Genomic DNA, 25598 nt, shown 5'->3' with positions numbered 1-25598 from the left:
CGGGCTGATGATGTGCACTAGCTTTGACACCTCTTGCGGATACAGATATCACGTCGTTGTCCTCGGGCACCGGCACGCTGTACATGGACTCTCTACTTGTAAATCGACAGGCTTCTCGTCACCTACGAGACTCTGGCCATCCAGACCAGGTGATTGGCATGAGCAGAAGCGCGAGCTGACGGAACACCCTCAACTAATCGTGCTCTTGTAGCTCACCACGATTTCCGGGTTCAATCCCAATATCTCGTTCTTCCCTGCCAAACGAGTCAAGGCGATCAACGAAAGACTGGGGCATAACCGACTAGACCAACTACTCGAACAAATCCGCGCGCTCGTTTCAACGAAGATCAAGACCGCCTGTGCCATTCCGCAGTCTTATATTCAGCGGCGGCACTCGCTAAGCCAGAGCCACCAGTTTCCTGATTGGGCCAGCATCCAAGCTCATATCTCTGGTTTGTTACTATCCACTTCTATCAGACCTTGTGCCCTGTACTGATGATGAGCAGCCTATTTCGAAGCCGTTCACCCAGTCTATCCGTTTCTGTCCCCCGACACATTCCGTCAGAAAGCCACAGCCGAGGACCTACCCCATCTGCTTGCTGCTGACCGCGCTTGGGCGGCATTGTTCTATGCAATTGTTGCCATTGGATGCCAGAACAACGAAGGAGGCAGCTTTGAGGTTGGAGTGGGTGAGGCCTGGCAATACTTCGAGCGGTCGTTGTCGTATTTTCCAGACTTGGTGTTCGGTCGCGGCTCATTGACTGCAGTTCAGGTATGCGTCTCTGCTGTCTCGAGAGAAGAACAATACTAACATGAATCCTAGGCGCTCATGGCTATGGTATGACACTTCAAATAATAAATCATTCCCTTGTATCTAAGACTTACTGCAGGCAATCTTTTCATCCACGGTGTCTGCCTTCCAATTCGAACCCCTCATGTTGTCAGAAGCCAGCATGATGGCGCAGGCACTGGGCTACCACCGCTCGAACGGGGTGCAAGAAACAGCTCACCGGCGCACCTTCTGGGTGCTCTACTATCTTGAAAAGACCTCATGCTTTGGCACGGCAAGGAACTCAGTCAGTCATTCCATGCCAATCGACCTAGCTAGTGTTCCTATACTCACACCAGCCAAACAGGTCATCGACGACTCCAACATCAGTTGCGCCATTCCCGACGTGCTCGAATCTTCCTTTGGCGACTACGACTGGTTCTTCTGCTTCATCAAGTACGGCCGTCTGGTCTCGAAAGTCCACCAGTCGCTCTTCAACGTCAGCGCCGTGAGCCAGCCCTTGCATACGTACAACTCCACCGTGAACAGTCTACGTTCGGAGCTAGAGACCTGGCGTCTGGCGATCCCCGCCCGATTCCGGCCGGGCGAGGTCCCGAAACCTCGTCTCTTGCGTGAGCCCTTGGCTCTCAAGATCGCCTTACTCACGCACTACCTGTACTTCCACGCTCTTCTCACCCTATCGTGGACCATCCTCCACGTAGGGACCGCGCGGGTCGCGGCGGCGCAGCAGGACGTTCTGAAACGAGAACTGTTGCGCACGGCGAGAAGTGTTCTTGAACTGACGGCCTTCATTGAGGTGGCGCCCTCGACGCCTGTTTGGTGAGATTTTCTGCACTCAACATTTGTGTCGGATGTATACGACTGACACAAAATACAATAACGGTAGGATCCTGGCCGTCCTCCCGCTCTCCGCCCTAATGATCCTCTTCGACCTCGTCGTGCACAACCCCACCCACGCCGAAACCGGCCTCAGTCTCGCCCTCCTAGACATGGCCGGCGGGCACTTCAGTCGGATTGAGTATGCCAGCAAAGGAGCACTTCCCGGTTCTCTGGTGGCCGAGTTCGCCCACCTCGCCCGACAGTACGTGTCGGACGTCAGGACTGGCAAAACGCAGGCGGGCGGCGAGATTATCCGCGCGCGGAGGTCTGTCGAGAAAGGAGCAGCAGGAGCAGCAGCGCCCGTCGTCACTGAGGGAGGGGTTCTGGCATCGACGACCGCCCTTGGTGTCCCAGTTGGCAATCCGTTGATGGATGCCAATCGGCCCCAAGAGATCGAGCTCGATCCGACGGCGCCCGTCCAGCCCTGGAGTCCGGCCTCGTTCGACCCTATCTTCTTTCCGCTGCTCGATGATCCGAGCTATGCGCTGGATGACGTGCAGTGGTTGGGGATAGATGTTATGGGGCTTTTTGATCAGTTGTATTGAGATGCGTAGAAGCCTTACTCGGCGAAGCCATTGTGTTGAATAAGATGGAGTTGATTTCACAGATCGAGCACAGGGTAGTACACCGTGATAGTCACGTAGATTATAAAACCAACTAAGGGAGATGTTACATAACACATAGAAGGTACATCACCTCCATCGTTTTATAATAACCTAAAAATGTATGACCTGACTTCGTTTGAGAATAAAAAGCAAAAACAGAAAAGGATGTACAATCTGTGAATGAAACGATCGGGGGACAGATAGATCGGTAGATACTAGGTATTTGGGCAAAGATGTATAACCTAAAAAGGCGCAGGATGGCGGGCTGGCGGTAGACAGCGGGACTAGTCACTCAACCACGCATTTAAACTAATGATGGTGTTTGTTTAAGTATTTGATTACCTGCAGGTTTAGGCCATTGCGTTCACAGCAGTTTGGATCATTGCTTGAGTCTGGGGTCTTGCAAGATAGGCAGTGGTAAGGTTAGCGATTGTTGGCAACTGGCTGGCTTGGTCGAGGGGAATATCTGCCAGTCCAGCCTCGCAGTTGAACCTGAAGTACGACAGCTTCGGTAACAGCCGTGAGACTTGCTCGAAAAAAAGGTGGGTATTCTGCGTGTCCGTCGCGAGTGCAATGATGTTTCGAAACAAGTTCACCAGGGTGAACCTGTTCCAGAACCGCCACCAACTATTCCGTGCCGTCCCCATCTGAGCCGGGGCTGGTTCTCCGGTTCCAATACTTATAATGCAGATGCGTGTGGTGTCTCCGATGCCCATGGACGATCTCTGATCCAGAAACGTCAGGATGGGGTTATTGAAGCCCAAGCCACCGTCCACATAATAGTCCAGTGGACCAAGCTCGGCGGGAGGAAAGTAGGTGGGTGCAGCGCTGGTGGCTAGGGCTGCTTCCCAGACAAGGCGATTGGCTTGTCCGTTTGCGAAACAGGCAAAGCACACAGGGAGGTTGTTGGTGATGAGTCCAAGACTGTCCGAACGGCGGCAAACCACGTAGCTATACATGGAGTTCTCAGTATATCACATACTTCGATTAAGCGGATGAAGCGCTTACCAGTTGCAATGAGTAGGGTTCTGCATCTGCATAAGGGTGCCTGTGATCAGCTGGATTTGTTGCCGAAGCAGTCCCTGACTGAACCGCGATCCAACGAAAAGGCTGGTAAGGGCACTTGGTTCGAAACTTGGTAGAATTGTACGTCGTCGGAACACAGTGTTTGAAACACCACGGAGGTTGTTGATGCATGCCTGCATGGTCATGCCATATTTCTTGACCATCAATGCGCTTAGGCTATTGTTTGTGAGAGGCGGACAAATGAAACGATCTTCATTTCCCTCTCTCGACTTACCCTCCGCCGCTGGTTCCAAAAGCGACATGAAATACATCGCCTGGCGGCTGGCCATCTGCAGCGAGCCCTTTCGTAATGTTATATTGACGCACTATTTCCTCGAGGATGAGGAGAGAGGAGAGGCTGCGCACACCGCCCCCATCTAGGCCCAGTGTTGTTAGTTTTATTCGGCACGAGGTGAAGCAAAGAGTCGTACCAAGCGAAAGGCAATTCTTTTCCGCGTGTAAACTGGGGCGTGACATTGCGCGGATCTTTGCAACGAGTAGCCCGGTATCACCTGCCCTGATCTGGGTTATGAAGATGCTAGATCACTGTACTGTACTGCCTTTCCTCGGGCTTATAACCCCTTCACCGAGTCAGACCCGTCATGTGCACGGTATTATGGTCTCACACAATCATCTACATGGATCGTCGCTTTACGAAAACTTACCATAGATTCCACCAAGCCATCATAATGGAGATAAAGTCCATTCGAGTTTTAAACTTTCTTGGCTTCGTTTTAGACTACCCAGAAAGCAAATGGGCAAGTAATTGTTTGATCGCAATCTTTAGACGCGGAACTAGTATTAGCTGGTAGCACAATGGGGTAGAGCAAGACGTAGGTGAAGGAGCTGCAACATCACGGCAAAGTAGGAAGCAATACAGTCGACGCCAAGGGAAGCAACACGAGGAAGACAAAGGAACATTGCGCCGAAACCGAGATCTCGACCCGAGCATGGATGGTCGATAAGAATAGATCGTGTCTAGAACTAACATGTTCCGAGTGGAAGCGTCAAATGGTCCCAAGGTTGGACAATCGTTTAGGGTTGCGAGTGGAAGGGACATGTGATGCAACCCTTGGGCGACAATTGATTATGTAATTAGTGACGTACGTTTGGCTTGACTGTTATTTTATAGTTGCCATTTCCACTGCATATTTCCATCGACAGAGATAAGGAAGTCCATCGTATTGCCAACCCTGTGGTTCTTAATATGGCCTGGCGCGTGCTCTCGTTGGGTAAGTCCGGACGCCCTCGCTCCCAGATCATAGTGGGGGAGTTTCAGCCTAATAATAATCTGCCTGTTCAGATGGGGGTGGAATTCTCGGCTACAGTGAACTTCTGATCTTAGCCAATATTATGAAGGAAGTTCAACAGCTTCATGGGGAAGAATCAAGTTCTGGCGATATACGCCCGTGTGAATATTTCGATATCATCACCGGCTGTGGTATTGGCGGGTAAGGGATCCTATCAATCGCATATGCCGCCAGTATACAACTAACAGACGAACAGTGTCATTGCGTTACTTCTTGGTCGCCTTCGTCTAACACTAGCACAATGTCTACTTGAATATCGCACTCTCTCCACTTGTATCTTGCGTGAAAGCTGGGGCGGTCCTCTTTTCGATAAGAACAAGCTACAAGAAGTGGCCGACAGTATCGTTGAGAAACACTGCGAGACTCCGTCTGCTCCACTGCTTGAAGACGATATCACAGGCCGAGGAAAGGCGTAGGGCTCCATTTCTTCCGACTCCTCTGAAAAGGTCGCTGACTGTGCAGATTCGTGTTCGCTGTCCAATCGGACCGCAAACCATATTGTTTTCGGACATATCCCTGCCGTAACGATCACAATACCGTCCCTATCCGTATTTCCGACGCAATAGTTGCTCTTCTGTCGGCGAAGGGTCAGCTTGATGAAGTTTCGCTTGAAACATCTGAGGGTCTCACTTCCTTCGCCGATGATCTATATCCTTGTGGCTTCCGCAATCCAATTCTGGATGTTCTCAAGGAGATAAGGGAACAATGGCGGGATCAGACGATCGAACTGATCCTGAGTATAGGAACTGGAATGGTGCCGCCCAGCGATATACCTGATCTCCTCAGGCTTGGGAAGCTGCACGACATCATGATTCCCTCGCTGAGTGATTTATTCCTACCTTGGAAACTGCTCGGCCAGTTGAGGCATCTTGCGTCCATTGGTATGGTCCGCCCTTATCCCGGTATACTTGTATCTACTACATCGCTGATATTTGCATCAAGGTACAACCGATCGGTCACCCGATGAGGTAACGCTTCCAGTCTCCTAATTGAAGTCATGCTAAGAGGCTGACCGTTCTCCAGGTTATCAACAAGATTGAAGACGACGAACGATATATCAAGAATAAGCTTTACTACATGGGATATGAGGAAAGGTACAACCGGTTCGAGATAGGTCCGGTGAAGGACACGGGGCCGAACGACTTTCGAAGTGTGAAGGAAATCGCAGATGAAACAGGTCGCTATTTGAGCCAGCACTCGGAGAGATTGGTCTCAGTGGCAACTCAACTATAGGCTGCTAGACTCAGCTACTAGCATATTGAGTTGTGGGAGTTGCAATTTTCTACATGACAGCATGGCTTGTAACAAAAAAAAAAAAAAAAAACGTACAATACCTTTACATGTGACCTTTGTTTGCGTTTAGGCCTGCGCTTCCGGAGTACTATATGACGGGTGCTCTAAGAACGTCTCTATGCATTGGAATTCTGTAGGGTAAGAAGATCACCTTGCAAACATCCTAAGCATTGGAATTGCCCTTCCTTCCGAGAGCGCAGCGGCGTTGATGCTGGAACTGGTAAGAATCCCGCCGCAGAAAACAAAAAAAGATAAGAGATAACAACAGCTCACTAATTTCATGCCTGGATCGTGTGCCGTAAAAAAAATGAAACGGCGAAAAAAGAAATTGCGTCAGCGGGGAGTCGAACCCCGATCTATTGCTTGGAAGGCAACAATGCTAACCGCTACACCACTAACGCTGCTGTTATGATTAGTGATTTCCCCTACTAAATACAATCTTATTCAAAAAGCTGTGAAACCCTGGATCTATGACGTTCCCCGTGCCATGGATCCGAGTCATCTGTATGTCTTTGTTCGTTGTGCCAGATGATAGGAGACTGTTGGTACAGTCAGTTTAGCTCGGCTTGGTTCCTTGTTCCTGTCAACCCAGGTTGGTAAAGCGCATTTTCTGCCTGGATGACCCGGCGATAATTGGTATGCCGGGGACGGAAATATATATTAGACCATGATTCGGTCGGCCGAACCTGGGGGACTTACATCTGTTTGTGCATATCTAGGATATGCATCTTACAGGTCGTGTGAGTGAATCTATGGCTCACTATATCCCGTACTTTATCTCTTGATTTGTTCATTAGTCATTTCACTACTCATAGATACTCCACGTACAAATGCCGGACAGCATGTCTATAGGGCTGGTAATTAGATTAGTTTTGAGAAGAAGTGGGGGCATGAGGGAGGTAAGAATATATAAAGGTAAACAGAACAAGGCCTCAAAGAGTGTAGCTACCACTGAGTACTTCAGAATACTTAACAGTGTAGCCCATAAGGTCAGCACTTGATCGGAGACTGGCCGAGACACGGCAGTCATTCGTGTTGTCCATTGTATGCATAGAAGCCTCGGAGCGGGAGCTTATATCTCACATTTCGATCATCTCTGTTTGACTAACCCGTCAATGCCCCGCCATGATAAATGCTACATGTACCATCCTCCAGCTGAACTGTGGAGAAAACACCATTTCCATTTTCCACTAGTGACAGGCCCCGATGGGAGGGCCCGTGCCGAATGATACTTTAGTCAAGTCTGCTGGCTCGACATGAGAGCTGATGAACTGGGCGTTGTCATTCATGCGAAGCTATGTGGGCGGCTGGGACATGTCACCATATGCAGTATTGGGGTATTGGCTTATTACTGAATATGTGTGTATATCAATCTTGAGCTGTTGGGCTATATGTAACCTCTCTGCTGTAGATAATGCCTAGGTGCCTCGGTGATAACCTCACCGATCAGCATTGGTACTTCGTAATCTGCGGCACCCCATTCTCCCTGCCACTCTTCAGGATCAACTCGATCTAAAGCCAGTCAGTCAGTCAATCTTCATCAGAACACATCCTCATCATATTAGAAGAATGAAGACATACCACTTCCAAGTCCGCCAACGCTTCCTCGGGCCGCTGCTCGACCTTCATCTCTCCAGAGCTCAACGCCTCCCCCCACGCCCTGATCTCATTCCCAACCGCCAATATCTCCACCGGCAGTGTCTGTCTTTCGTCCTCCTCCCCCTCCACATGCACCGCCACCCCATCATTAGTAACCCGCACATGGCCCTTCTCGCCGACCACCGTCCACCCACTCTCATCCAAGCTCGAACACCCGGACAGCTGGAACGTGCCCTGCGCCCCGGACTCGGTCCGCAGCACCGCATCCACCGTGTCCACCGGCGGCAGCGCGTCCGCGAAGCTGCCCACGAACGCACTCACCTGGGTGATCCGTTCGCCCGGCTTACCGCCCAGGAGATACCGCATCGCGGCGACATGATGCACCCCGATGTCCAGGACGGCGCCGCCCTGATGCTCGGGTTGCTGGCGCCAGGCGAGTGCTGTCCAAACCCAAACATTAGCCACGATCCTCCAGACACACGACAACAGCCACAACCACCGTCAAAGATTCCAACCAACAGGAGAAGGGGGTTTACCGAAGAAAGGCCAGAAAACAAACTTCCCCGGCCGACAATCGAAGTACACCTGCGTCCGGAACTGGCGGATGCGACCGAGACGGGCCAGCTGGGCGCGGCCCTGGCGGAGGCTGTCGAAGTAGCGGAAGTTCTCGGCGACGGACCAGGTCGGAGCCGCCGAGCCCTGGGGCAGGATGGTGGAGCGGTACCAGTCCAGCAGGGTGGTGGCTTCGGCCAGGTCCTTAGCGATGGGTTTCTCGGAGAGGACGTGTTTGCCGGCTGCCAGGGCGGCGCGGACGTATGCTGCTTGGTTGGTTATAGGGAGGCTTTGGGAGTTAGTTGGGTCTGTGGTGTTGGTGCATTGCTGGGAGGGAAGAGTGGACGTACGCGATAATCACGGCTTGGATGTCATCCCGCGCGAGGAGCTGCTCGAGGCCCTGAGATGCATCGTCGGCGTAGCGGTCGAGTGTTTGGTCAGGGGCAATGCTGGCGGCGGATTTCAGCGAGCGCGAGTAGACGGCTTTCAGTTCGAGGTCGTGGGACGCTTGGACTCCTGGCTGCGAGGGTCAGTGCTTCGTTGCTTCGGTCGGTGGGTCTTGCGTACCAGATGGTAGTCCTTGACGAAGAGGCCTGGTGAACTGTATTAGTGCTGGGACTTGGTCCTGGATTCTCAAGGGCTTGACCTGCTCCGATAAATGCAATTCCGATGGTCATTTTGCGGGTTTTGGTCTGGTGGTAGGGTTGAGGAGTAAAGAGGGCAACAGATTTCAAGGTCTATGGCTTATATGCACTGGATCGAGCAGGGAATATGGTCAAACCATGCCACGCATCATTAATAATAAGTGACCGGACGAATTGCTTGATCGGCCGGTCTTTGCTCCGCTTGGCTGGTGATATCGTGAGTTTCATGCATGGATGGCCTGCACGATGGCGTCAGATCGGATTTAGCGCGATGGAGCAGGTGGAACTGACTACCTGCAACCCCAGGCACATTTTTCCCTTCATACTGTTACTGATATTCATGACAAGTGAGTCAGAATGCAGCTGCATAAAGCCCTTCACTGGCATTGTATTCCAGCTGTGGGATCAGGTTGACCATATCCCAATGAAGCAACTACCAAACAAGTCTTGCTGGAAATTTCATTCTAACCAGGATTCGCCCCAAATTCCAAGATTTAGCATGGTTCCAAGCTCGGAATTCATGGCGGACAAGAGCAAAGCTTGAAGCTGGCGTGCAGAAGCTTGCTGTGCCCGGTTGTAGGAAAGCTTATCCTCGATCCGCATGTCCGACCAAGAGTATAAAGAGAGGATGAAGCATCGACTCAGACCAAACACATACTCGGAAGTATCAGCCACCATGGCTCCTCCTTCTAAACGAATGTCCGTGACGTTTCGTCCCTACCTCAAAGATGTCAAACATATCACCGACCACAACGCTGATCCTGCCCAGATCCATATAGAAAACTTCATAGGCTATACGCGGGTCCCTGTCGGACTGGCAGGACCCCTGGACATTCGCACCCCTCACGGTGAGACCCAAAGCATATGCGCTCCCATGGCCACGACGGAGGCAGCCCTGGTCGCCAGCTGCAGTCGGGGCTGCAAAGCGCTGAACGCCAGTGGCGGGGTCGAATACATCGTCGGCCGCGAGCGCATGTCGCGGGGCCCTGCGTTCCAATGTGCCAGTCCTCACCACGCCCACGAATTCATCCAGATCCTGACCTCCGTGCAAAACACCCTCTGCGAGATGGCCGAATCCACCAGCAACCACCTGAAGCTGGTGAGCCTCACCCCGCACCTGATCGGGTGCTACGCCCACGTGATGTTCTACTACACCTGCGGCGACGCGGCGGGACAGAACATGGTCACCATCGCGACGCAGCGGTGTTGCGCCTGGCTGATGGAGACGTATGCGGCGCAGTACCAGATCAAGCGCGTCTCGTTGGACGGACAGATGGCCTCGGAGAAGAAGCCCTCGTGGGGCAACGTGCAGACCCCGCGGGGCGTCGAGGTGACGGCGTGGGCCCGCCTGTCGGACGCGGCCTGCCGCGACGTGCTCGGCTGTTCCTCGGCCCTGCTCTGCGAGACCCTGGAATGGGCCAGGATGCCTGTATCCGGAACGGGAGCCACGGCAACAACATCGACGCGGCCAACGTGGTGACGGCTATTTTCGTCGCAACCGGTCAGGATATCGCCTGCGCTGTGGATTCTTCGTGGAGTCACTTGAGTATGCTCTACGACCAGGATACCAAGGACCTGACCGTGAGCTTGTACTTCCCCACTCTAGCCGTGGGGATCCACGGGGGCGGCACCTCATACGAGACGCAACGGGAAGGGTTGCAAATTATGCAATGTTCTGGGTCGGGACTGAAGGGGCAGTTTGCGGGATTCATAGCATCCTTTGCATTGGGGTTGGAGCTGAGCACTGCTGCGGCTTTCTCCAACAACACGTTTGCGCGTGCCCATGAAAAAATGCGCACGGGTGCGTCGGCTAAATTGTGAGCATGCTAGTTGTAGGTCCTGTTGGTTGAGGGTTGAAGCCATCATATATCACTCAACGATCAAAGGAAGCTTGATAGGCTTAGTCTTTGTCTTTGGTTAGAGCAAGAAATGTTTGTACTCTTGACACAGAAGACAGCTTGTGTTCCCAAGGAGTTCCACATCAAGAATCAATTTATCCTTTGTTTCGATCCACAGCGCAGCATCGGGGTAGTGACTTGTTTGGGGTGCAAGGTAACAGCAAACAAGAGAAACTCGGCAATTTAGTTTCTGCTGCTCAGATGGACCCGAATATACTAGATAGAAAACCAATGGTTTCAAGGCCAAGCCAGTCTATCCAGAAGAAGGAAGAAATGATGAAAGAGATGTATGTGCAGGAACAAGACACTCTTTTCTTAGCCTTCCCACAAAGCCTGCCAGAAATCAAGAACAACATCTCCGCCCTCCGCTAATAACCTTTGAAAATCAGTGCTTGCCCCTAACTGATCAACCGCTGATACAACATAGCTCGTGAGCACATTCCTCATAGCGTCACTCGGCAAGGTACTTTGGTACAACACACGGATCAGCTCGACTAGGTCGATAACATTGTGTTGACACAAGGTAAACTTCGTCAATGTTGTGGCCAGTTTATGCCTGACGAGCTCCTTGAGCAAGAAGATACCGTATCTGTCCGCTAGGATATAGAGTTCCGCATGTTCAAGAAAGACAGTCGTAAAGTCTTCGCGAGGGTGTGAGTTCCCTTGGGGAGCATATTTGGCTTCTCGCCCGACCTCGTCGTGCCAGTGCTGCTCCACGAGTTTCTCGAACCCGACCCGGTGACGCATGTTTAAGAATCTTTTCTTTTTCGAGCGCGGGAGAACGTGATTGTTAAAAGAATCCGAGGGTTCCGCTGCTTTCACCGCGACCACCGGGTCGACGACACCCGCTGAAGCCCTCCGGGGAGGATTAGATTCTGTTCCGATCCGCTATTTACTTTCCAGCCTGCTGGCCGTTTCATCTTAAATGAATCGGGGAGAACCAGCCACACACCATCACCGGGATCTGGAGATTCAGCTAGAGGTTCCGGCTCTGCCGGCTGTTCGGGCAACCGCGATACTGACATGCGTGACGGGACTATCTCTCTCTCCGCGCACGACGGCGGAGTGTAGTTGCGCACATAAGCATATTCGCACAGTCGCAGGAACGTGGCTTCCTCGGTTACCTCCGACCAGTCAACCCGACGAGTTTTGGCCTCAATCATCTCGCCATTGATCAGTTTGTCCAGGGTGGGGGACAGGCTGGCCAGGGCCTCGGAATGCACCGTGATTTCTTTCTTTGCTTTGCCAACGATGAAGGTAAAGAGCGGGGATGAGATGATTCTGCTTCTCGTAAGCGGGTTGTAATTGAATCCAGAACTATCACCATCCTGTACTCACTCGCCGAATTCGGTGTCCATCTCGAGATTCCATAATGACACTAAGATGACTGTTGGAGAGTAGAAGGAAGGGAATCGGTCGAGGGGGTTGAAGGTTAGTCCAACTGGCTATGCAAGTCCCAGATCATTTTGTTGAGAGTCGCCTAGTTGCCACGTCACTCTTGAGATGCAGGGGTGTAAGCTGGCCACGAGGCTCTGGAGAGCAAGTAGCCGAGAACAGAAAGCCAACATAGGCGTCACTAATCCATGTCCGTCTATTGGACGAGAAAACAGGAGGATTTTTGGTCTCCTACAAGATTAAGGATTTTAGAGGACAGGATATTGTGTAGTCTCCCGTCAGGAAGCGTGGTCAGTCATACTACGAAGCAGTGCCTTGGTCAAGAGACCAAGTGAATACCTAGTATGTGGCGGGTTTAGTTTGGCATGAAGGCTGGTTCGTAATTAGTTACCATTTCTGAGTCGAAAGAAATGAGAGAAAGAACAAAGGAGAAAGAAGAAGCAAAGAAAGAAAGCGAAAGGTGTGTGTATCTCGTATGCATATGATATTTCTAGAATAATTGATTGGTTGAGAAAAGCGAAATGTCTAAAGATGCGTTAAGCGCCGGGTTGAGCGGCCAGGTAAATGGATGGCTAGGATGCATGACCAGTGCATTATCGCCTTTTCTCCTTGAATGTACCACATCTGTGATCCTCTTGCCAGAGCATACACATCAAAGGCTCGACTGCGGGGCTAGTGACAAACCTTTTTATGAATTACTGGAGACGATTGTGGACTTGCTTTACGGCATATCTCGTCAACTATGGAGTGAAAAGACCCAGAATTCAGTTTATCAGTTTGTCGAGATGAAGTTCTGGGGCTTCATCGTGTGAAAAACATCATCATCATCATCATTTGTTCAAGATTTTAGAAGATTGAAGAGTTTTGGAATTATATGATTGCCCAGTTTTCACGTTGTCCTGAAGAGAAAGTGTCCTCGTGTAGACAAAAAGTATGACTGGCTAAACTTAGACAGAACTACACCAGTTATACAACAGGTTTCTGCGTAATAATTACCACTGCGCAGCCTTGGCATCATTGATCATACAGCTGAGGAAGACAGCCCGATCCTCTAAAGTTCCGTGAGAACCGCCTTTGTTGCCCGTGGACCCGTGAGCCCCTAACCCCAGTTCCTCGAGATGGGATCCATTTTCAGCAGAGCCATGGGATATTCCAACGACCATGGATCTCCATTAGGAGATCAAGCAATTCGTCTGAAGATTACAACTCAAGGGTATAGCTATGGGATTCCGGCCTGTTTCAAAGACCATTGTCACTGTGCACGGTTCGACAGTCAATACGGAAGAGAGAAGAAGACCACGCAAGGTATGAGATTGCTACCCTTTTGCTCGAGAGTCAACGGTATAGTACAACTCTTACGCAACATATCGACAACAGACAAAAGCTAATCTCGCAGAAGTGAAACGATAACAGAGCTTGAAAATCCGCCTCCACAATCCCAGAATCAGCCTACAGGACCTAATGTCGTTCTTAATGGGTTGGGTAAATAGCATTAATGGGTACGCTACCAGGTACCGGGTCGCGAGAGTTAGAGGATTACCAGGTCTGTTGGACTAGCATAAGCGACCCAGGATTGCGGCTACGTAGTTACATCCTAGCTGTATTAGGCTTCTTCGGAGCCGAGTCGATCACAAAGCTGCAGAATCCGGCTAGTTCAACCGAGTAATACATAGGTACTCCTATTGTGGCCGATAATACATGGTTATTGAGTTATTCTGATTTGCCTACGCGACCGCTTAGCATTTGCGCTAATGAATGTTGGACATACAAATAGGATACCTTAGCTAGTAGGCATTGGACCAGAGGTAGCCTCATATAGGCCCTCTGGTCTATGCTTAAACTTTAAGTCATATCAAAGGCGTCTTATTCGTATATTTCCCTCTGCGCCTGCGTTTGGCAGATCAAGCTTCGATTGCTTGTCTATTTGTGGAGAGCTAGACATAGCCATCGACAGAATCCATGGTCGCTTGAATACATGATGATTGTGAAGCGGAAAATTCTTGGTGGCCCATTCATTCATGCTTCAAGTTAGCCGCTACCGCGGTAATCGTGCTACTAGAACCCGGGATCCCGCTGCAGATTACCAGGACTCAGCCGATGGATGGTTGCCGAGTAGCTCGTATAAAGATTTAAGCTTTCGCAAGAGGCCGGGGGCTTAAACTAATCACTATATAGCTCGGCCGAATGCGCAGACTTGTAAGGATGCGCCCCTTAGTAGTAATGATGACGTCCGCTATGTTACCACAAATGAATAGGCCACTAGGGCCTTTTAAGCCCTTCTAATTCGTGCATCCTGATTATCGCAGTTGTGTCCGTCCCAAGAGTTCTATAGTCCCCGTTATCACAAGGCAGCATGAGTGTAGGTCATAGGGGCAACATTTCTGCATCTGGCCTATTATCTTCAGATACCCGATCAAGGAACACGGCACGACCAAGTGTGACCAGACTAGGCTTTGTTGGCAGAGAGTCTCGACGACCGGTGGTAAGTAAGTCCATACGTGCTAGCTGAGGTCTCCTCCGCTTCCTCTTCGTAGTCTTCTCTATTATTCCCGTTACCCTCCTCCATTACCACTTTCCCACTTACTTCGCTTTTCCGTGGTGAGAGCTTGTGAACGCGCCTGAGTCCTTTTGGTGGCTTTTGTTTGTGATACGTCCACCGCGATTTGCAACAAAGGAAGGGGCCTTCAGTCACAAAAGTGTACCACCAAAACTCATAGATCGGATGGCAAACAATGGCCACACTCGGAAAAAATGACCTCTCGGGCTCATGTTCCAGGAAATCTAAAGCAACCGGCCCTTCTAGCTTCTCTCCTATGATGCGCGAGACTCTTGTGATAGCTCCTTGATCTCGGAAAGAACCAGCGTCCTGGATTGGGCTTGAACGCTGTCTAAAAAGTGATAAATAACCGTTCGATGTCCACCCTAAGAATTGATTCTCGAGGACAATTCATAGTTCGTCGCCCAGGCATCCAATCTGTTTTTGAAATCAGAAATACCAAAGCTTACAAGTTCGATCGCACTCCAACTCAAGGGGCAATATCAAAATGAAAACGCCCTCGCTGCTCCGTCTCGGATGGGTGTTTGTATTGGCACTCGTCGTAGCTTGGGGGGTCTCCGCCTTGCCGGCGCCTGCCGAGACTGAGGACATAGCGCTCAGCAAAAGGCAGGAAATCCAGGCCGCGGGCGGCCAGGGGGGCGGCCAGTCGGGCACAACGCTCAGCGAGACGATGACAATCAAGGGGCACCGAACCCGAACTTTCACGTGGACAATCGACAAGACGGCTAAACCAACCGTACTCAATCTGGTCCAAGGTCAGAGTGGGACCGTGGACTACACGGTGGTGCTGACCAAGGACGACGGGACTGTCCGCACCTGGATCGACGGGCAGGTCTGCATCCATAACGGTGGCAGTGTTGCAACTGAGAACCTCCAGTCAACCCTTAAGGTGACGCAGCCGCCGTCTTCTACGGTCATACTGAGTCCGCAGCTGGATGTGTCGGCTAAGCCGGTCCTGGCTGCCGGGGAGACCTACTGCTACCCCTATAGCATCGACATCCCGAACGCCAACAGCGGCACCTATAAGGTGACAGCCGACACGACGATTACCAATCACTCCGGGCACTTAGGAGAACCGTTTGGGCCGAACGAGTCCGCCACCACAACGATTCCAGCGACTGAGACGCTCGTGCACAACTCCGTAACGGTCTCCGACACCCTTCAGGGCTCGCTAGGGCAGTTTTCCGATGACGGGACAAAGCCCTACACCCGCACATTCACATGTGCTAACGAGGGAGATAATCCCAACACCGCCTCCATCACCTACGACGACGGGTCGCCCGGGCCCAGTGATCAGGCAACGGTGACGGTCAAGTGCAGCGGCGGGGGCGGCGGCGGCGGCTGCACGCGGACGATCGGGTACTGGAAGAATCATATCGAGGCCATCACCCCGCAGCTACTACCGATCTGGCTCGGCACAGAAGGCGGGTCGAAGAGCGTCAAGGTGGAGAGCGCAGCTCAAGCCGTCACCATCGAGGGTATCCCCACCGCTAGCAACGGCATTGACAAGCTGTATGCGCAGTTGCTTGCCGCGAAGCTCAACATCAAAAGCGGTGCGGACGGCTCCGCTGTTGCAAGTACCATCCAGGCTGCGGACGCTTTCCTCGCCACTAAAAATAGCGCAGACTGGACCACCAGCGGTAGCCTCACCAATGCGCAAAAAAGCCAAGTGAATGGCTGGGCCACTACGCTGGACAATTATAACAATGGTGTCACCGGCCCGGGCCATTGCCCCTGAGACTGAACTATCACAAAGCTTTGTCTGTTGGAAAATGATTGAGAATGATTGAACTGATGTTCTGCTGTTGGATGCTGCGAGGGAAGGGAGGTATCCATTTTGGATCTGGTTATGTCACTTTTGCTTGTGTTACAAACACAAAACAAGTCGGTTCTTTCTTTTTTAGTACGGAACCATGTACTAAAAGCTATTGGAGTGTTGTGGTCTTCTTAGCTGAGGTTAATGTATTGACTCGTTAGCATATGTCAACATGTGTTGAGGAGGTGGATAGTGGATGAATTCATCTGAAACAACACCATGATGTATCACCAGCTCTATTGTAAAAGTAGAGGTCTAGCAGTCTCCGTAGAGATATGTAACCAAGTAAAGATCATCTATTAGTTTCGAAGCTCAGTGTGTGTTGGACGGTGGCTTGATGCTTCATGCAGGGGAACCACCGAAACAAAGAGACGGGACGGATGCCTGAGACGGCAGGTGTCGGTTGAGTCAGCCGCCACCGGAGAACCTTAAGGTCACGTGTATCCACGACGGGGGGAGTCCCTGACCAATCAACACATCCCAACGGCATCCCGTGGCTTTCTCCTCCCTCAGTTCGCAATGGGCCCCATCAACAGCGTCATCACCATTACATGATGGGGCTGCGCCTGCTGCGACCCTTCGCCCTCGACTCTTTTGGACTTTCTCTTCGTCCAACAATGCTTGCTCTTTGCACTCCCTTTTCATTCCACTGACAATGGCAGACTTTACGAGCTCATCCTTCCGGGATACCGTCGACCCTGATCCCAGGGAGGCGAACATCCTGTCCCAACACCTCGACCCACAGTTCACCGCTTCGTTGCAGGAGGAACTCGCCCCTCCCGATGCCCCCGACGAGCACAACTCCGGCGAGTCCGGCCCCGAGCCTCAGTCTTCCTTGAGACTCCAAGGCGGCGATATCCACCGGGACCTGTATCGCATCGACGCCCGTTCCAAGCAGGCCCGCCTCGACAAACGAGCCCTGACCTTCTCCCACCTTCCCCGCCAGAACGACGATGCCGTCGAGGAGAGCGTCGCTGCGCTCGAACCGGGCAGCTTCCGACGGCACTTCCTGCAGAACAAGTACGGTCGGCTGGATGGACGTGGCGTGACGGCCTCCTTCCTCGACTTCTTGGACAACTACGGCAACTTCGCGGGCGAGGACTTGGTTGATACAGATGAGGAGGAATCGGCGATCGCGGAGGAAGAAGAACGGGAGGCCCACGAGCGGAGCCCGTTGCTGCGTCGTAGGAAGAGCGCCCGCGTCAGTCGACCCGGGGATGCGTCCAACGTGAAGACCTTCTTCACGCTGCTCAAGGCCTTCGTGGGCACGGGCATCATCTTCCTCCCCAAGGCCTTCCGCAACGGAGGGATCCTGTTCTCATCCATCACGCTCGTCACAGTATCGCTGATCAGCACCCTGTGCTTTCATCTGTTGTTGGAATGTCGCAGACGGTACGGCGGAGGCTACGGTGACATTGGAGAACACATCGCCGGCCCGCGCGCACGGTCGCTGATCCTGTCGTCGATCGCCATCTCGCAGTTCGGGTTCGTGTGCGCGTGCATCATCTTCACGGCGGAGAATGTCCACTCCTTCATAACAGCGGTGAGCTCCGCGCCGCCCGAGGCGCTGACCACGGGGGCTCTGATCGGGCTGCAGCTGGTGGTGTTGGTCCCGATGGCGTTGATCCGGAACATCTCCAAGCTGGGGCCCGTGGCACTACTGGCGGACGTGTTCATCCTGATGGGACTCAGCTACATCTACTGCTACGACATCGCGAGCCTGGCCTCACACGGGCTGGCGTCGACGGTGGAGCTGTTCAACCGGCAGTCGTTCACCCTGACCATCGGGTCGTGCATCTTCACCTTCGAGGGCATCGGGCTGATCCTCCCGATCCAGTCGTCCATGAAACACCCCGAGCACTTCGACCGCCTCCTCTACCTGGTCATGGGGATCACCACCGTCCTCTTCACGGCGGTCGGGGCGCTCTCGTACGCCACCTTCGGCGCGGACACCAAGACGGAGATCATCAGCAACTTCCCGCAGGGCGACCGGTTCGTCAACGCGCTGCAGCTGATCTACTCGCTGGCCATCCTCATCAGCACGCCGATTCAGCTGTTCCCCGCCGTGCGCATCCTGGAGGGCAAGCTGTTTGGCCAGGGATCGGGCAAGCGGGACCCGATGATCAAGTGGAAGAAGAACGTGTTCCGGACAATAGCCGTGCTGGGCTGCGGGGTGTTGTCCGCCGTGGGCGCTGGGGACCTGGACAAGTTTGTCTCGCTGATTGGCTCGTTCGCCTGCGTGCCGCTGGTATACATCTACCCGGCGTATCTGCACTACAAGGGGGTGGCGCAGTCGCCGTGGGCCAAGCGCGGCGACATTGCGATGGTGGTGCTAGGCTTTGGATTCATGATCTACACGACATCTGCGACGGTGTCAGTCTGGGTGGGGAGTTCTTAGCTTTTGCTTGGTTGTGCATTCGGTGGTGCATTCAGTGGTGCATTCGGTGTGGTGGCCAGCATTGGGCATTTCTGGTGGTCGCATGTATTGCTTTATGCCATTGTTTGAGTGGAGGACGACCAGCATGTGTGGAGGGGTTGCTGTGATGCATTATGAGTTTATGCCATGTATTTGTGCGAGTGCATGTTGCTGGGGGGTGGGAGGGTGGTTGCATGCTAATGATTTAGGGTGTTTGCGGTTGCGTTGCACTAATGTGATACAGGATAGACGTGTACGAGGTGGACCGGGCGACCGGTCTACAGAAACTCATCGATAAATAGGTGGGGGTGGTGTCTTGCTTCATAGTTCAATGCATTCGATGATGCGTAGGTAGAGTTTAGCCTGAGTCTGAAGTCTGGAGCATCTAGGATACGACTGTCCACAGTGGCTAACCGGCAATGGGGTAGACGACTGCATGATATAGTAACCCATTTACAGCCATACCCTCCCTCCCATCTCCACTTCAGAACGAAATGCCGATCCACAGCTCTGTATCGATATAGTATAGTATAGAATAGCATAGTTACAAACCACGTCAACCCCCGTCCACCCATCACCTCGCCCCCTGACCACCACCACCTTTCCCCCCAAATTCCACCCCCTAAGGACACCCACTATCCGGATAATTGCAACTATCCCCACTCCCGCCGGTAATACTGACGCCCTCGAACGTAAAATTCTCACAGCTCCCATCGCCGCACAGGATATAATAATCCTTACCATCGCTCATCGTGCCCGTGACATCGACGAACGTGACATTCTCGATGGCCACCCCATTCGTCGGCTCGCCAGTCGGCCCGCCATTCAGATAATCCTGCTGGACATCGATGCCGTAGTCCGAGATGCCGGAGAGTGTGATATTCTCGTAGCGGATGTTGTACACCTCGCCGGTCTCGCCGGAGTTGGTCTTGATGCGGCACCCGTTCTCCGAGTTGACGACCTGCGAGTTGCTGAAAGTCACGCCGTCGACGGTGTTGTCGGACTTGCCGCCGATGGAGCCGATGCTCAGCCCGTGGCCGCCATAACAATACAGGTTGTCGACGACGATGTTCGTGCCCGAGGTGATGGCCACGCAGTCGTCTTGGTTGTGCACCCAGCTGTTGCTCAGCGTCAGGTCCGTCGAGGATTTGATGTCGAAGCCGTCGCTGTTGTGCGCGGCCGGGTCGTCGCCGCTCAGGCTGTTGGGCGAGTCGCCCGCGGTGTTGTTGAGCGTGATGCCCGTCAGGGTTAGGCCTTCGCTGGATTCGACGTCGAAGCAGTGTACCGGCCAGTTCTGGATGTACAGGTTGCTGATCGTGCTGTTGTAGATTTTCTTGAGGACGATGAAGTGGTCCGGTCTTTTGGCGGAGGTTAGTACTGGTTGATGGGGGGGGGAGGGTTGGGGTTAAAGGGGCAGGGGGGGCGTACTTGTCCTGTCCGCCGTTGGAACCCTCGCCGTCCCAGTAGGCCTGGCCGTTGCCGTCGATGACGTGGCCCTCTGCACCGGTGATGGTCAGGTCCGTGCCGGAGATTACGATGGGGTCGAAGTCGCTGTCGTAGGTGTCGCCGAAGGTCTGGAGGCGTTAGTCTGGTTACGATTGGAAAAAGGGGAGGGCAGGGCAGCGTACGGTTTCACCGGCGAAGATCACAGCCGCCCCCGTCTGCAGCCCGGTCAGGTCGATCGTGCTGGACGCCGGGGCGCTGACGCCCGACAGCAGGATGTTGGAGCACGAGGCCACCGCCGACGAGATCGACGCGTACTCGGTCACCGTGCAGGTCGTGCCGCCGTTGCCCACGGCCGAGGTGGCCGCCACCGCGATCTCGGTGGTGACGGGCGCCAGCGTCGTGGACGCTGTTTGGCTGGTCGAGGCCACCTTCGAGGAGGTCTGGAAGGTGGAGGCTGCGGCGGCGGTGGTGGAGGTCGCGACGACGGGGGCTGCGGTGCTCTGCTGGGGGTTAGGTGATGCTGTCACAGCGGTCGGGGACTGGAATCATCGTACCACACTGGTGGCGGCCGCGGCAGCCCCGGTGGCAGGCCCCAGACAGCTGCAGGCGCTGGACAGGTGCTTGGTCTTGTAGTCGCAGGCCGACAGGAAGGCGTCCGGCACGCCGGTCGTCTCGCTCACCGCGCTGGCAGTGAAGGTGGCGCAGAAGCTGGCTGCAGCCACGGAGGAAACAGAGTAGATGGAGGCACAAGCGTGGTTTTTGGGGCTCTCGCAGGCCAGCGCCAGAGGCGCGGCCAAGGCCAAAAGGAGCGCACTGCGCTGCTGCATGGTAAAAGAATGAAAGAACGACGGGAAAGAGTGAAAAGTACAGGTCAACGAAAAGAAAGAAAAGAAGGACTGGGTTGGTGATGACAGCAGAGGGAGGGTCGTCCCCAGCGCATCTTAAGTATCATCGTGAGCAAGCAGCATGACAGCCGGGAAATACGGATAGCTTAGCGCTGGTCGTGTTGAGGACCGACTGGTGGTTTCAGGATTCTCCGTGCCAAGGGGGAAGATGGAGAAACTCGACAACAAGCGTTAGCCAAGTTGTTGAAGCTATGGTTGGCACTTGGCAGGGGAGGAGGTGCGTGTGAGTGAGTGCGAGTGTGGGATGAGGTTGTATGCATGGTTGACGGAGTATGCACGGGCGCTGATGGAGGTGGGTGGGGGGAGGGGGGTGGGGAGGATCCAGTCAGGGCACAATTTTCATTGGTACGGTCGGCATTAGCCGAGCTCGAGACGAAGTCCTCGCTGCTGCAAAACCCCTGGTGTGGTTTCATCTTGATGTTCGCTTGGTGTTTATTAGATTACTGCTTCTGCAGGGGTCGTTGAAATGCCCGGTGGAGCCAAGATTCCGCCGCGTCATCCTCCAGTCCACGAGTCAGTTGACCAGTAGATACTGTGCATCAATCATCAGAAACCAGACTCACAAGCTCGAGCCACTGACTCCACCGGAGTCGAGCTCTTCTCCTGCAAAACCCTCAACTCACCCTTCTAAGTTCTACGTAACCAATCCGGACCTCAGTGCGAAAACTTCGGCATTAACAAGGGTACGGTGCGCGCTGTGGACTATTTAGCCGAGGAGCAACCGATTTTGCCCATTGCCCCATGGGAACAGGTCATTCCAGATTGCAGTGGACTATCTGTGCCGGTTGGGTGATATTAATATATCCGACACTGTGATACGAACCTGAGCGCGACTGACCCTTGGCAACGGCGCCTGCACATCGCCCCCCATTCCATCCCATCCCCAGATTCATTTCGACTCTTCCTTCGGCAGTTGAGTCCCATTGGGCCACGAACCCTTCTCTTCCCCCGAGGAGATTAAGCATCATGGTCTGCTGTGTGGCTGTGTTGGCACTAAGTGGGGTCCGACACTTTTATCTCGGGAATGGGATGGGATGGAACGCGCCCCAGTCGGAGGTCGGGGGGCGGCCCTCCTCGATACCGACGACAGTTATGTAGAGCGCCAACCTACGGGTCTGGCCCCTGGTTGTCTGTGAGTTCTGATTATGGGTAAATGAACTTCCTCAGGACTATGGCTGGGGTTCACAGCTGTCTTTTGCACGTGTCTACCATGAGAGGAGGATGCGAGAATATTAGAAGAGATTGCCCTTTCTCAGCTATGTCCGTTAGGGCTCACAGTGTCAGGTGCACCTCCACCTTTGACACGGCATCACCTGGCACTCCTGGATAGTCGAGGAGGCGAATAGCATGATCCCTGTCGCTTTGTGCAACTCTCTCGCCTACGTGATTGCCTGATAGGATACCTCTCTGTTCGCGGGGTTAGCAAACTTGCATCATGCCGCTTGCAGGAGGTAGACACAGCTATTCAGCATGACAGAAGAAACGAAGCCTCAAAGCAGTCGCATCACGCGAAAATGCATGCTGTGTACAGCACCACAGCCTGAAACAAACGATATCGGGCCTTGCAGGGACCACACCCCGGATGAGACGCAGGAGATAGCAGACAGAGCTCAGTGCCTGCTCACACTTTTGCCAATAGTCCGAGTTGGGCGATGCATACCAGACAGTCTAGCTTACTGACCGAGCACAGATCTGCCGAAAGTCTCAAATGACCATGAACCACTACCAGGTCACCTCCCTTCAGGGCACGTCCCCAATCACAATCCCCATTCAAACACTCCCCCGCGAATTATCAAGGACCGCTCCACGGTCTTGAAAGCTATCGATAATCTTCACAACCAACTCTACACTGAGGTTGATATTGGGGATTGGGGATGGACGGTGGGAGTGCCTCACGTTGGGAGATTTTCAGGCTTGCTGTCCTGGTGGAGGGTTCGCCAATGAACAAGTTATATAGGCTTGAGCATGTTCCAAGCCGTGGCGCTGCAGTCATATTGGTAGAATGTTCCAGTGGTCAATTTCAAGTGAATTGGCAAGTCGCTTAACAATATCATTATGTCAGTTTGGCTACAGGACTGCAGACACAACGCAAGCGGCACCTGCACAGGTGAAGTCAAGACTGATCAAACACCGACTCGATGACCTTCTCAACCCTATCCACTAGATCCTCCACCTCAGCAGCAGTGATGTTATATGCAGGAGCAATCAGAACAATATCGCCCTGAGTCCCGTCAACATTTCCGCTACTAGGCAGTAAGGAAATGCAATACTCATCCTGCAAGCCTACCAGATGCACTGTCTGCGCAACATGGTCACTGACGGGGAAGGGTGTCTTTGCCTTTTTTTCGGCCACAAACTCGATCTATGCCTCATTAGCAAGAGTCAGCTTTTGTTACTCACAGTAAAAAAGCAACTCACCCCCCAAAACAGTCCCCGACCGCGGACATCCCCCACGTTCGGATGACCTCCGATGCGTTCTGTCAGCAGTCTCCCCAGGTAGTCGCCCTGAACTCTGACGTTGTCCAGCAGGTTCTGTTCTTGAATTAAGGTCTGGACAGCATACGCAGCAGCACAAGCGACCGGATGGCCCTGATACGTCTGGCTGTGCACAAACCCGCCCGTACCCTGGGTCAGCACATCAACCACCTTCTTCCCCACGAGCAGGGCCCCAATAGGCGCGTACCCGGCCCCCAGACCTTTGGCCACGGTCTGCAGATCCGGAACGACACCCTCCTGCTCCCATGCATGCAGAGTCCCCGAGCGCCCCATGCCCGACATGACCTCGTCCATGATCAACAGGGCACCGTGGCGGTCGCATACTGCCTTGATCGCTGGGAAGTAGCCCGGCACAGGAGAAGCGCAACCAAGTGTCTGTTCTATCGGTCAGCGCCCCTCAGTCTGCCAAATACACAGTCTAGCCAAGCCGACACTTACAGCCCCCGTAATCGTCTCCGCGAGAAAAGCGCAAACGGTGTTCGGTCCAACGGCCTGAAACTCCCTTTCCAACTCATCCGCCAGCCGCTGAACATAGCGCTCATCACTCTCCCCGGGTGTCTTACCTCGGTACGGGTAGCACGGCGACACATGGGAGACATTCTTGGACAGTATGTCCTCGTACACCGCTCTCCGTGCTTTGTGGTGTCCCGTCGCGAGCGCCCCCAGAGTGTTGCCATGGTAGGACTGCCTCCGCGCGATGAACCGGGTCCGCTGGGGCTCTCCGCGTTCGACATGGTACTGCCGGGCGATTTTGAGAGATGCTTCGATGGCTTCCGTACCTGCATTGTTTCACCTTAGCTTGGTTGTTTGTCACGTATGAGGAGTGCGCATACCGGAGCTAACGATGAAGGTCTTGGTCATCTCGCCATTCGTGGACTCAGTGAGAAAGGTTGCGATGCGCTCGGCAGCCGGAGTGGTGAAGAAGGGGGAGTAGCAGTACGCCACTTCATCTAGTTGCTGGATGATGGCGTTCTTGATGGTCGGGTGGTTGTGACCGACTGCCGCGACGGCTGCACCGCCTGTCGCGTCGAAGATCTCCCGGCCATCTTCCGTGATGAGGTAGTGGCCTCGGCTGGCGATGACTTTGGACGGGGGAGAGTTGATCTTTGCGTAGAGAATCGAGGAGGGAGTCGCGATCGAGGACTGAGAGCGTAGAGAGGTTAGTGGATGACGGAGTTTGGTGACGGAGCTTCGAGCCTGCGCGCTGATCATGATTGCGTGCGGTCTGTACAATTGTCGAGTTGAGCTTGTATATGTGTCCGGGTGGTGTCTAGAATCACGGTGGAGCTAAACGAGTGGGTATTGATGGCAATTGAGGAGAGTACCAGGATCAAGGAGAGTGAATAAAAGAAGCTGGGACCTTGCAATGGCCAAGGGGCTCGGTGTAAACAACAAATAGGAGGATCCTCAAACGCCGCTGGACTGCATATCAACTCCGACGATAAGACTGCACTGCGGGGATGATACAAGACATGCAGTGCCAGGACCGCTGAACCGCATCTGGAAGGTGCAGAGTAACTCAGCTGATACGTGGCCTTGCAGGAAGGAACTCGATAGGTCCATTCTGCACAGGATTGCGTTCGATCACAGCCAACGCCAACATCGTGGTATCACAGACTCCAGTAGGTGTAGTTGCTATGCTCATTGCCCGTCAATGCTTATCTTATCGTCGATAGCAAACGCAATCACCCAAGCCCCGCATAGACTAACCCAGAGGAGCAGCTTGTTGGAGAAGTGACGGTGGATGCCTTCGTCCGCTTTCAATCGGGGCAACACTCTTTTCTACCCTCAGATCCGCCGGGGATAGCGTCTGTCAACCATCACTCTCCTCCAAGTGGCAGTCAAAGGTAGTACAGCTTGATACACAGCTCTGAACACACCTGTCGATCACGCCACGCCAAGACCTGACCCCGCCATATCGGCCTCGTAGCC

At 53.4% G+C, this 25598-nt stretch overlaps 10 protein-coding genes and 1 non-coding gene across 11 annotated transcripts; 5 read left to right on the top strand and 6 right to left on the bottom strand.

Moving 5' to 3' along the window:
- Nucleotides 1-211: 211 nt before the first annotated feature.
- On the top strand, nt 212-2214 carry BO86DRAFT_317138 (fungal specific transcription factor domain-containing protein; the record flags this gene model as incomplete). Its single annotated transcript, XM_025668155.1, has 5 exons — nt 212-482; nt 504-772; nt 891-1076; nt 1137-1609; nt 1800-2214. Coding segments are annotated over 5 exons (1614 nt in total), but the record flags the coding sequence as incomplete, so codon positions are not given.
- Nucleotides 2215-2653: 439 nt separating this feature from the next.
- Nucleotides 2654-3816, bottom strand: BO86DRAFT_401304 (FabD/lysophospholipase-like protein; the record flags this gene model as incomplete). Its single annotated transcript, XM_025673766.1, has 5 exons — nt 2654-2666; nt 2767-3225; nt 3283-3516; nt 3575-3716; nt 3771-3816. The coding sequence occupies 5 exons, from the start codon at nt 3814-3816 to the stop codon at nt 2654-2656; spliced, it is 894 nt and encodes a 297-aa protein (XP_025525911.1).
- A 730-nt stretch (nt 3817-4546) lies between these two features.
- BO86DRAFT_411211 (FabD/lysophospholipase-like protein) lies at nt 4547-5882 on the top strand (the record flags this gene model as incomplete). Its single annotated transcript, XM_025674565.1, has 6 exons — nt 4547-4571; nt 4643-4790; nt 4846-5061; nt 5112-5530; nt 5592-5617; nt 5673-5882. The coding sequence occupies 6 exons, from the start codon at nt 4547-4549 to the stop codon at nt 5880-5882; spliced, it is 1044 nt and encodes a 347-aa protein (XP_025525910.1).
- Nucleotides 5883-6271: 389 nt separating this feature from the next.
- On the bottom strand, nt 6272-6343 carry BO86DRAFT_t190. Its single transcript has one exon. It is a non-coding gene; the product is annotated as a tRNA-Gly (tRNA).
- A 966-nt stretch (nt 6344-7309) lies between these two features.
- On the bottom strand, nt 7310-8789 carry BO86DRAFT_449361 (Gfo/Idh/MocA family protein). The gene is made up of 6 exons (XM_025676702.1): nt 8740-8789; nt 8661-8686; nt 8444-8613; nt 8078-8382; nt 7524-7981; nt 7310-7454 (listed from the first exon to the last, which is right to left on the bottom strand). Exons 1-6 carry the CDS (start codon nt 8768-8770, stop codon nt 7389-7391), a joined length of 1056 nt encoding a protein of 351 aa, XP_025525909.1. The 5' UTR covers nt 8771-8789; the 3' UTR covers nt 7310-7388.
- Nucleotides 8790-9413: 624 nt separating this feature from the next.
- BO86DRAFT_434175 (substrate-binding domain of hmg-CoA reductase) lies at nt 9414-10558 on the top strand (the record flags this gene model as incomplete). Its single annotated transcript, XM_025675886.1, has 2 exons — nt 9414-10109; nt 10160-10558. 2 exons carry the CDS (start codon nt 9414-9416, stop codon nt 10556-10558), a joined length of 1095 nt encoding a protein of 364 aa, XP_025525908.1.
- A 392-nt stretch (nt 10559-10950) lies between these two features.
- Nucleotides 10951-12039, bottom strand: BO86DRAFT_434171 (uncharacterized protein; the record flags this gene model as incomplete). Its single annotated transcript, XM_025675885.1, has 3 exons — nt 11974-12039; nt 11588-11916; nt 10951-11483 (listed from the first exon to the last, which is right to left on the bottom strand). Exons 1-3 carry the CDS (start codon nt 11991-11993, stop codon nt 10951-10953), a joined length of 882 nt encoding a protein of 293 aa, XP_025525907.1. The 5' UTR covers nt 11994-12039.
- A 2768-nt stretch (nt 12040-14807) lies between these two features.
- Nucleotides 14808-16740, top strand: BO86DRAFT_135846 (uncharacterized protein). The gene has a single exon (XM_025666142.1). The coding sequence runs from the start codon at nt 15075-15077 to the stop codon at nt 16323-16325; it is 1251 nt and encodes a 416-aa protein (XP_025525906.1). The 5' UTR covers nt 14808-15074; the 3' UTR covers nt 16326-16740.
- A 186-nt stretch (nt 16741-16926) lies between these two features.
- On the top strand, nt 16927-18949 carry BO86DRAFT_135837 (putative amino acid transporter). Its single transcript, XM_025666141.1, has one exon. The coding sequence runs from the start codon at nt 17059-17061 to the stop codon at nt 18799-18801; it is 1743 nt and encodes a 580-aa protein (XP_025525905.1). The 5' UTR covers nt 16927-17058; the 3' UTR covers nt 18802-18949.
- Nucleotides 18950-19441: 492 nt separating this feature from the next.
- On the bottom strand, nt 19442-21465 carry BO86DRAFT_342336 (glycoside hydrolase family 28 protein; the record flags this gene model as incomplete). Its single annotated transcript, XM_025669112.1, has 4 exons — nt 20820-21465; nt 20448-20765; nt 20248-20393; nt 19442-20177 (listed from the first exon to the last, which is right to left on the bottom strand). Exons 1-4 carry the CDS (start codon nt 21090-21092, stop codon nt 19442-19444), a joined length of 1473 nt encoding a protein of 490 aa, XP_025525904.1. The 5' UTR covers nt 21093-21465.
- A 1784-nt stretch (nt 21466-23249) lies between these two features.
- On the bottom strand, nt 23250-24975 carry BO86DRAFT_135708 (PLP-dependent transferase). The gene is made up of 4 exons (XM_025666140.1): nt 24500-24975; nt 24105-24445; nt 23589-24041; nt 23250-23532 (listed from the first exon to the last, which is right to left on the bottom strand). The coding sequence occupies exons 1-4, from the start codon at nt 24876-24878 to the stop codon at nt 23284-23286; spliced, it is 1422 nt and encodes a 473-aa protein (XP_025525903.1). The 5' UTR covers nt 24879-24975; the 3' UTR covers nt 23250-23283.
- Nucleotides 24976-25598: the final 623 nt, after the last annotated feature.

This window comes from Aspergillus japonicus, assembly GCF_003184785.1.
Source record: "Aspergillus japonicus CBS 114.51 unplaced genomic scaffold BO86scaffold_39, whole genome shotgun sequence".
Taxonomy (NCBI): domain Eukaryota; kingdom Fungi; phylum Ascomycota; class Eurotiomycetes; order Eurotiales; family Aspergillaceae; genus Aspergillus; species Aspergillus japonicus.
This window is presented reverse-complemented; position numbering and strand designations above follow the sequence as displayed.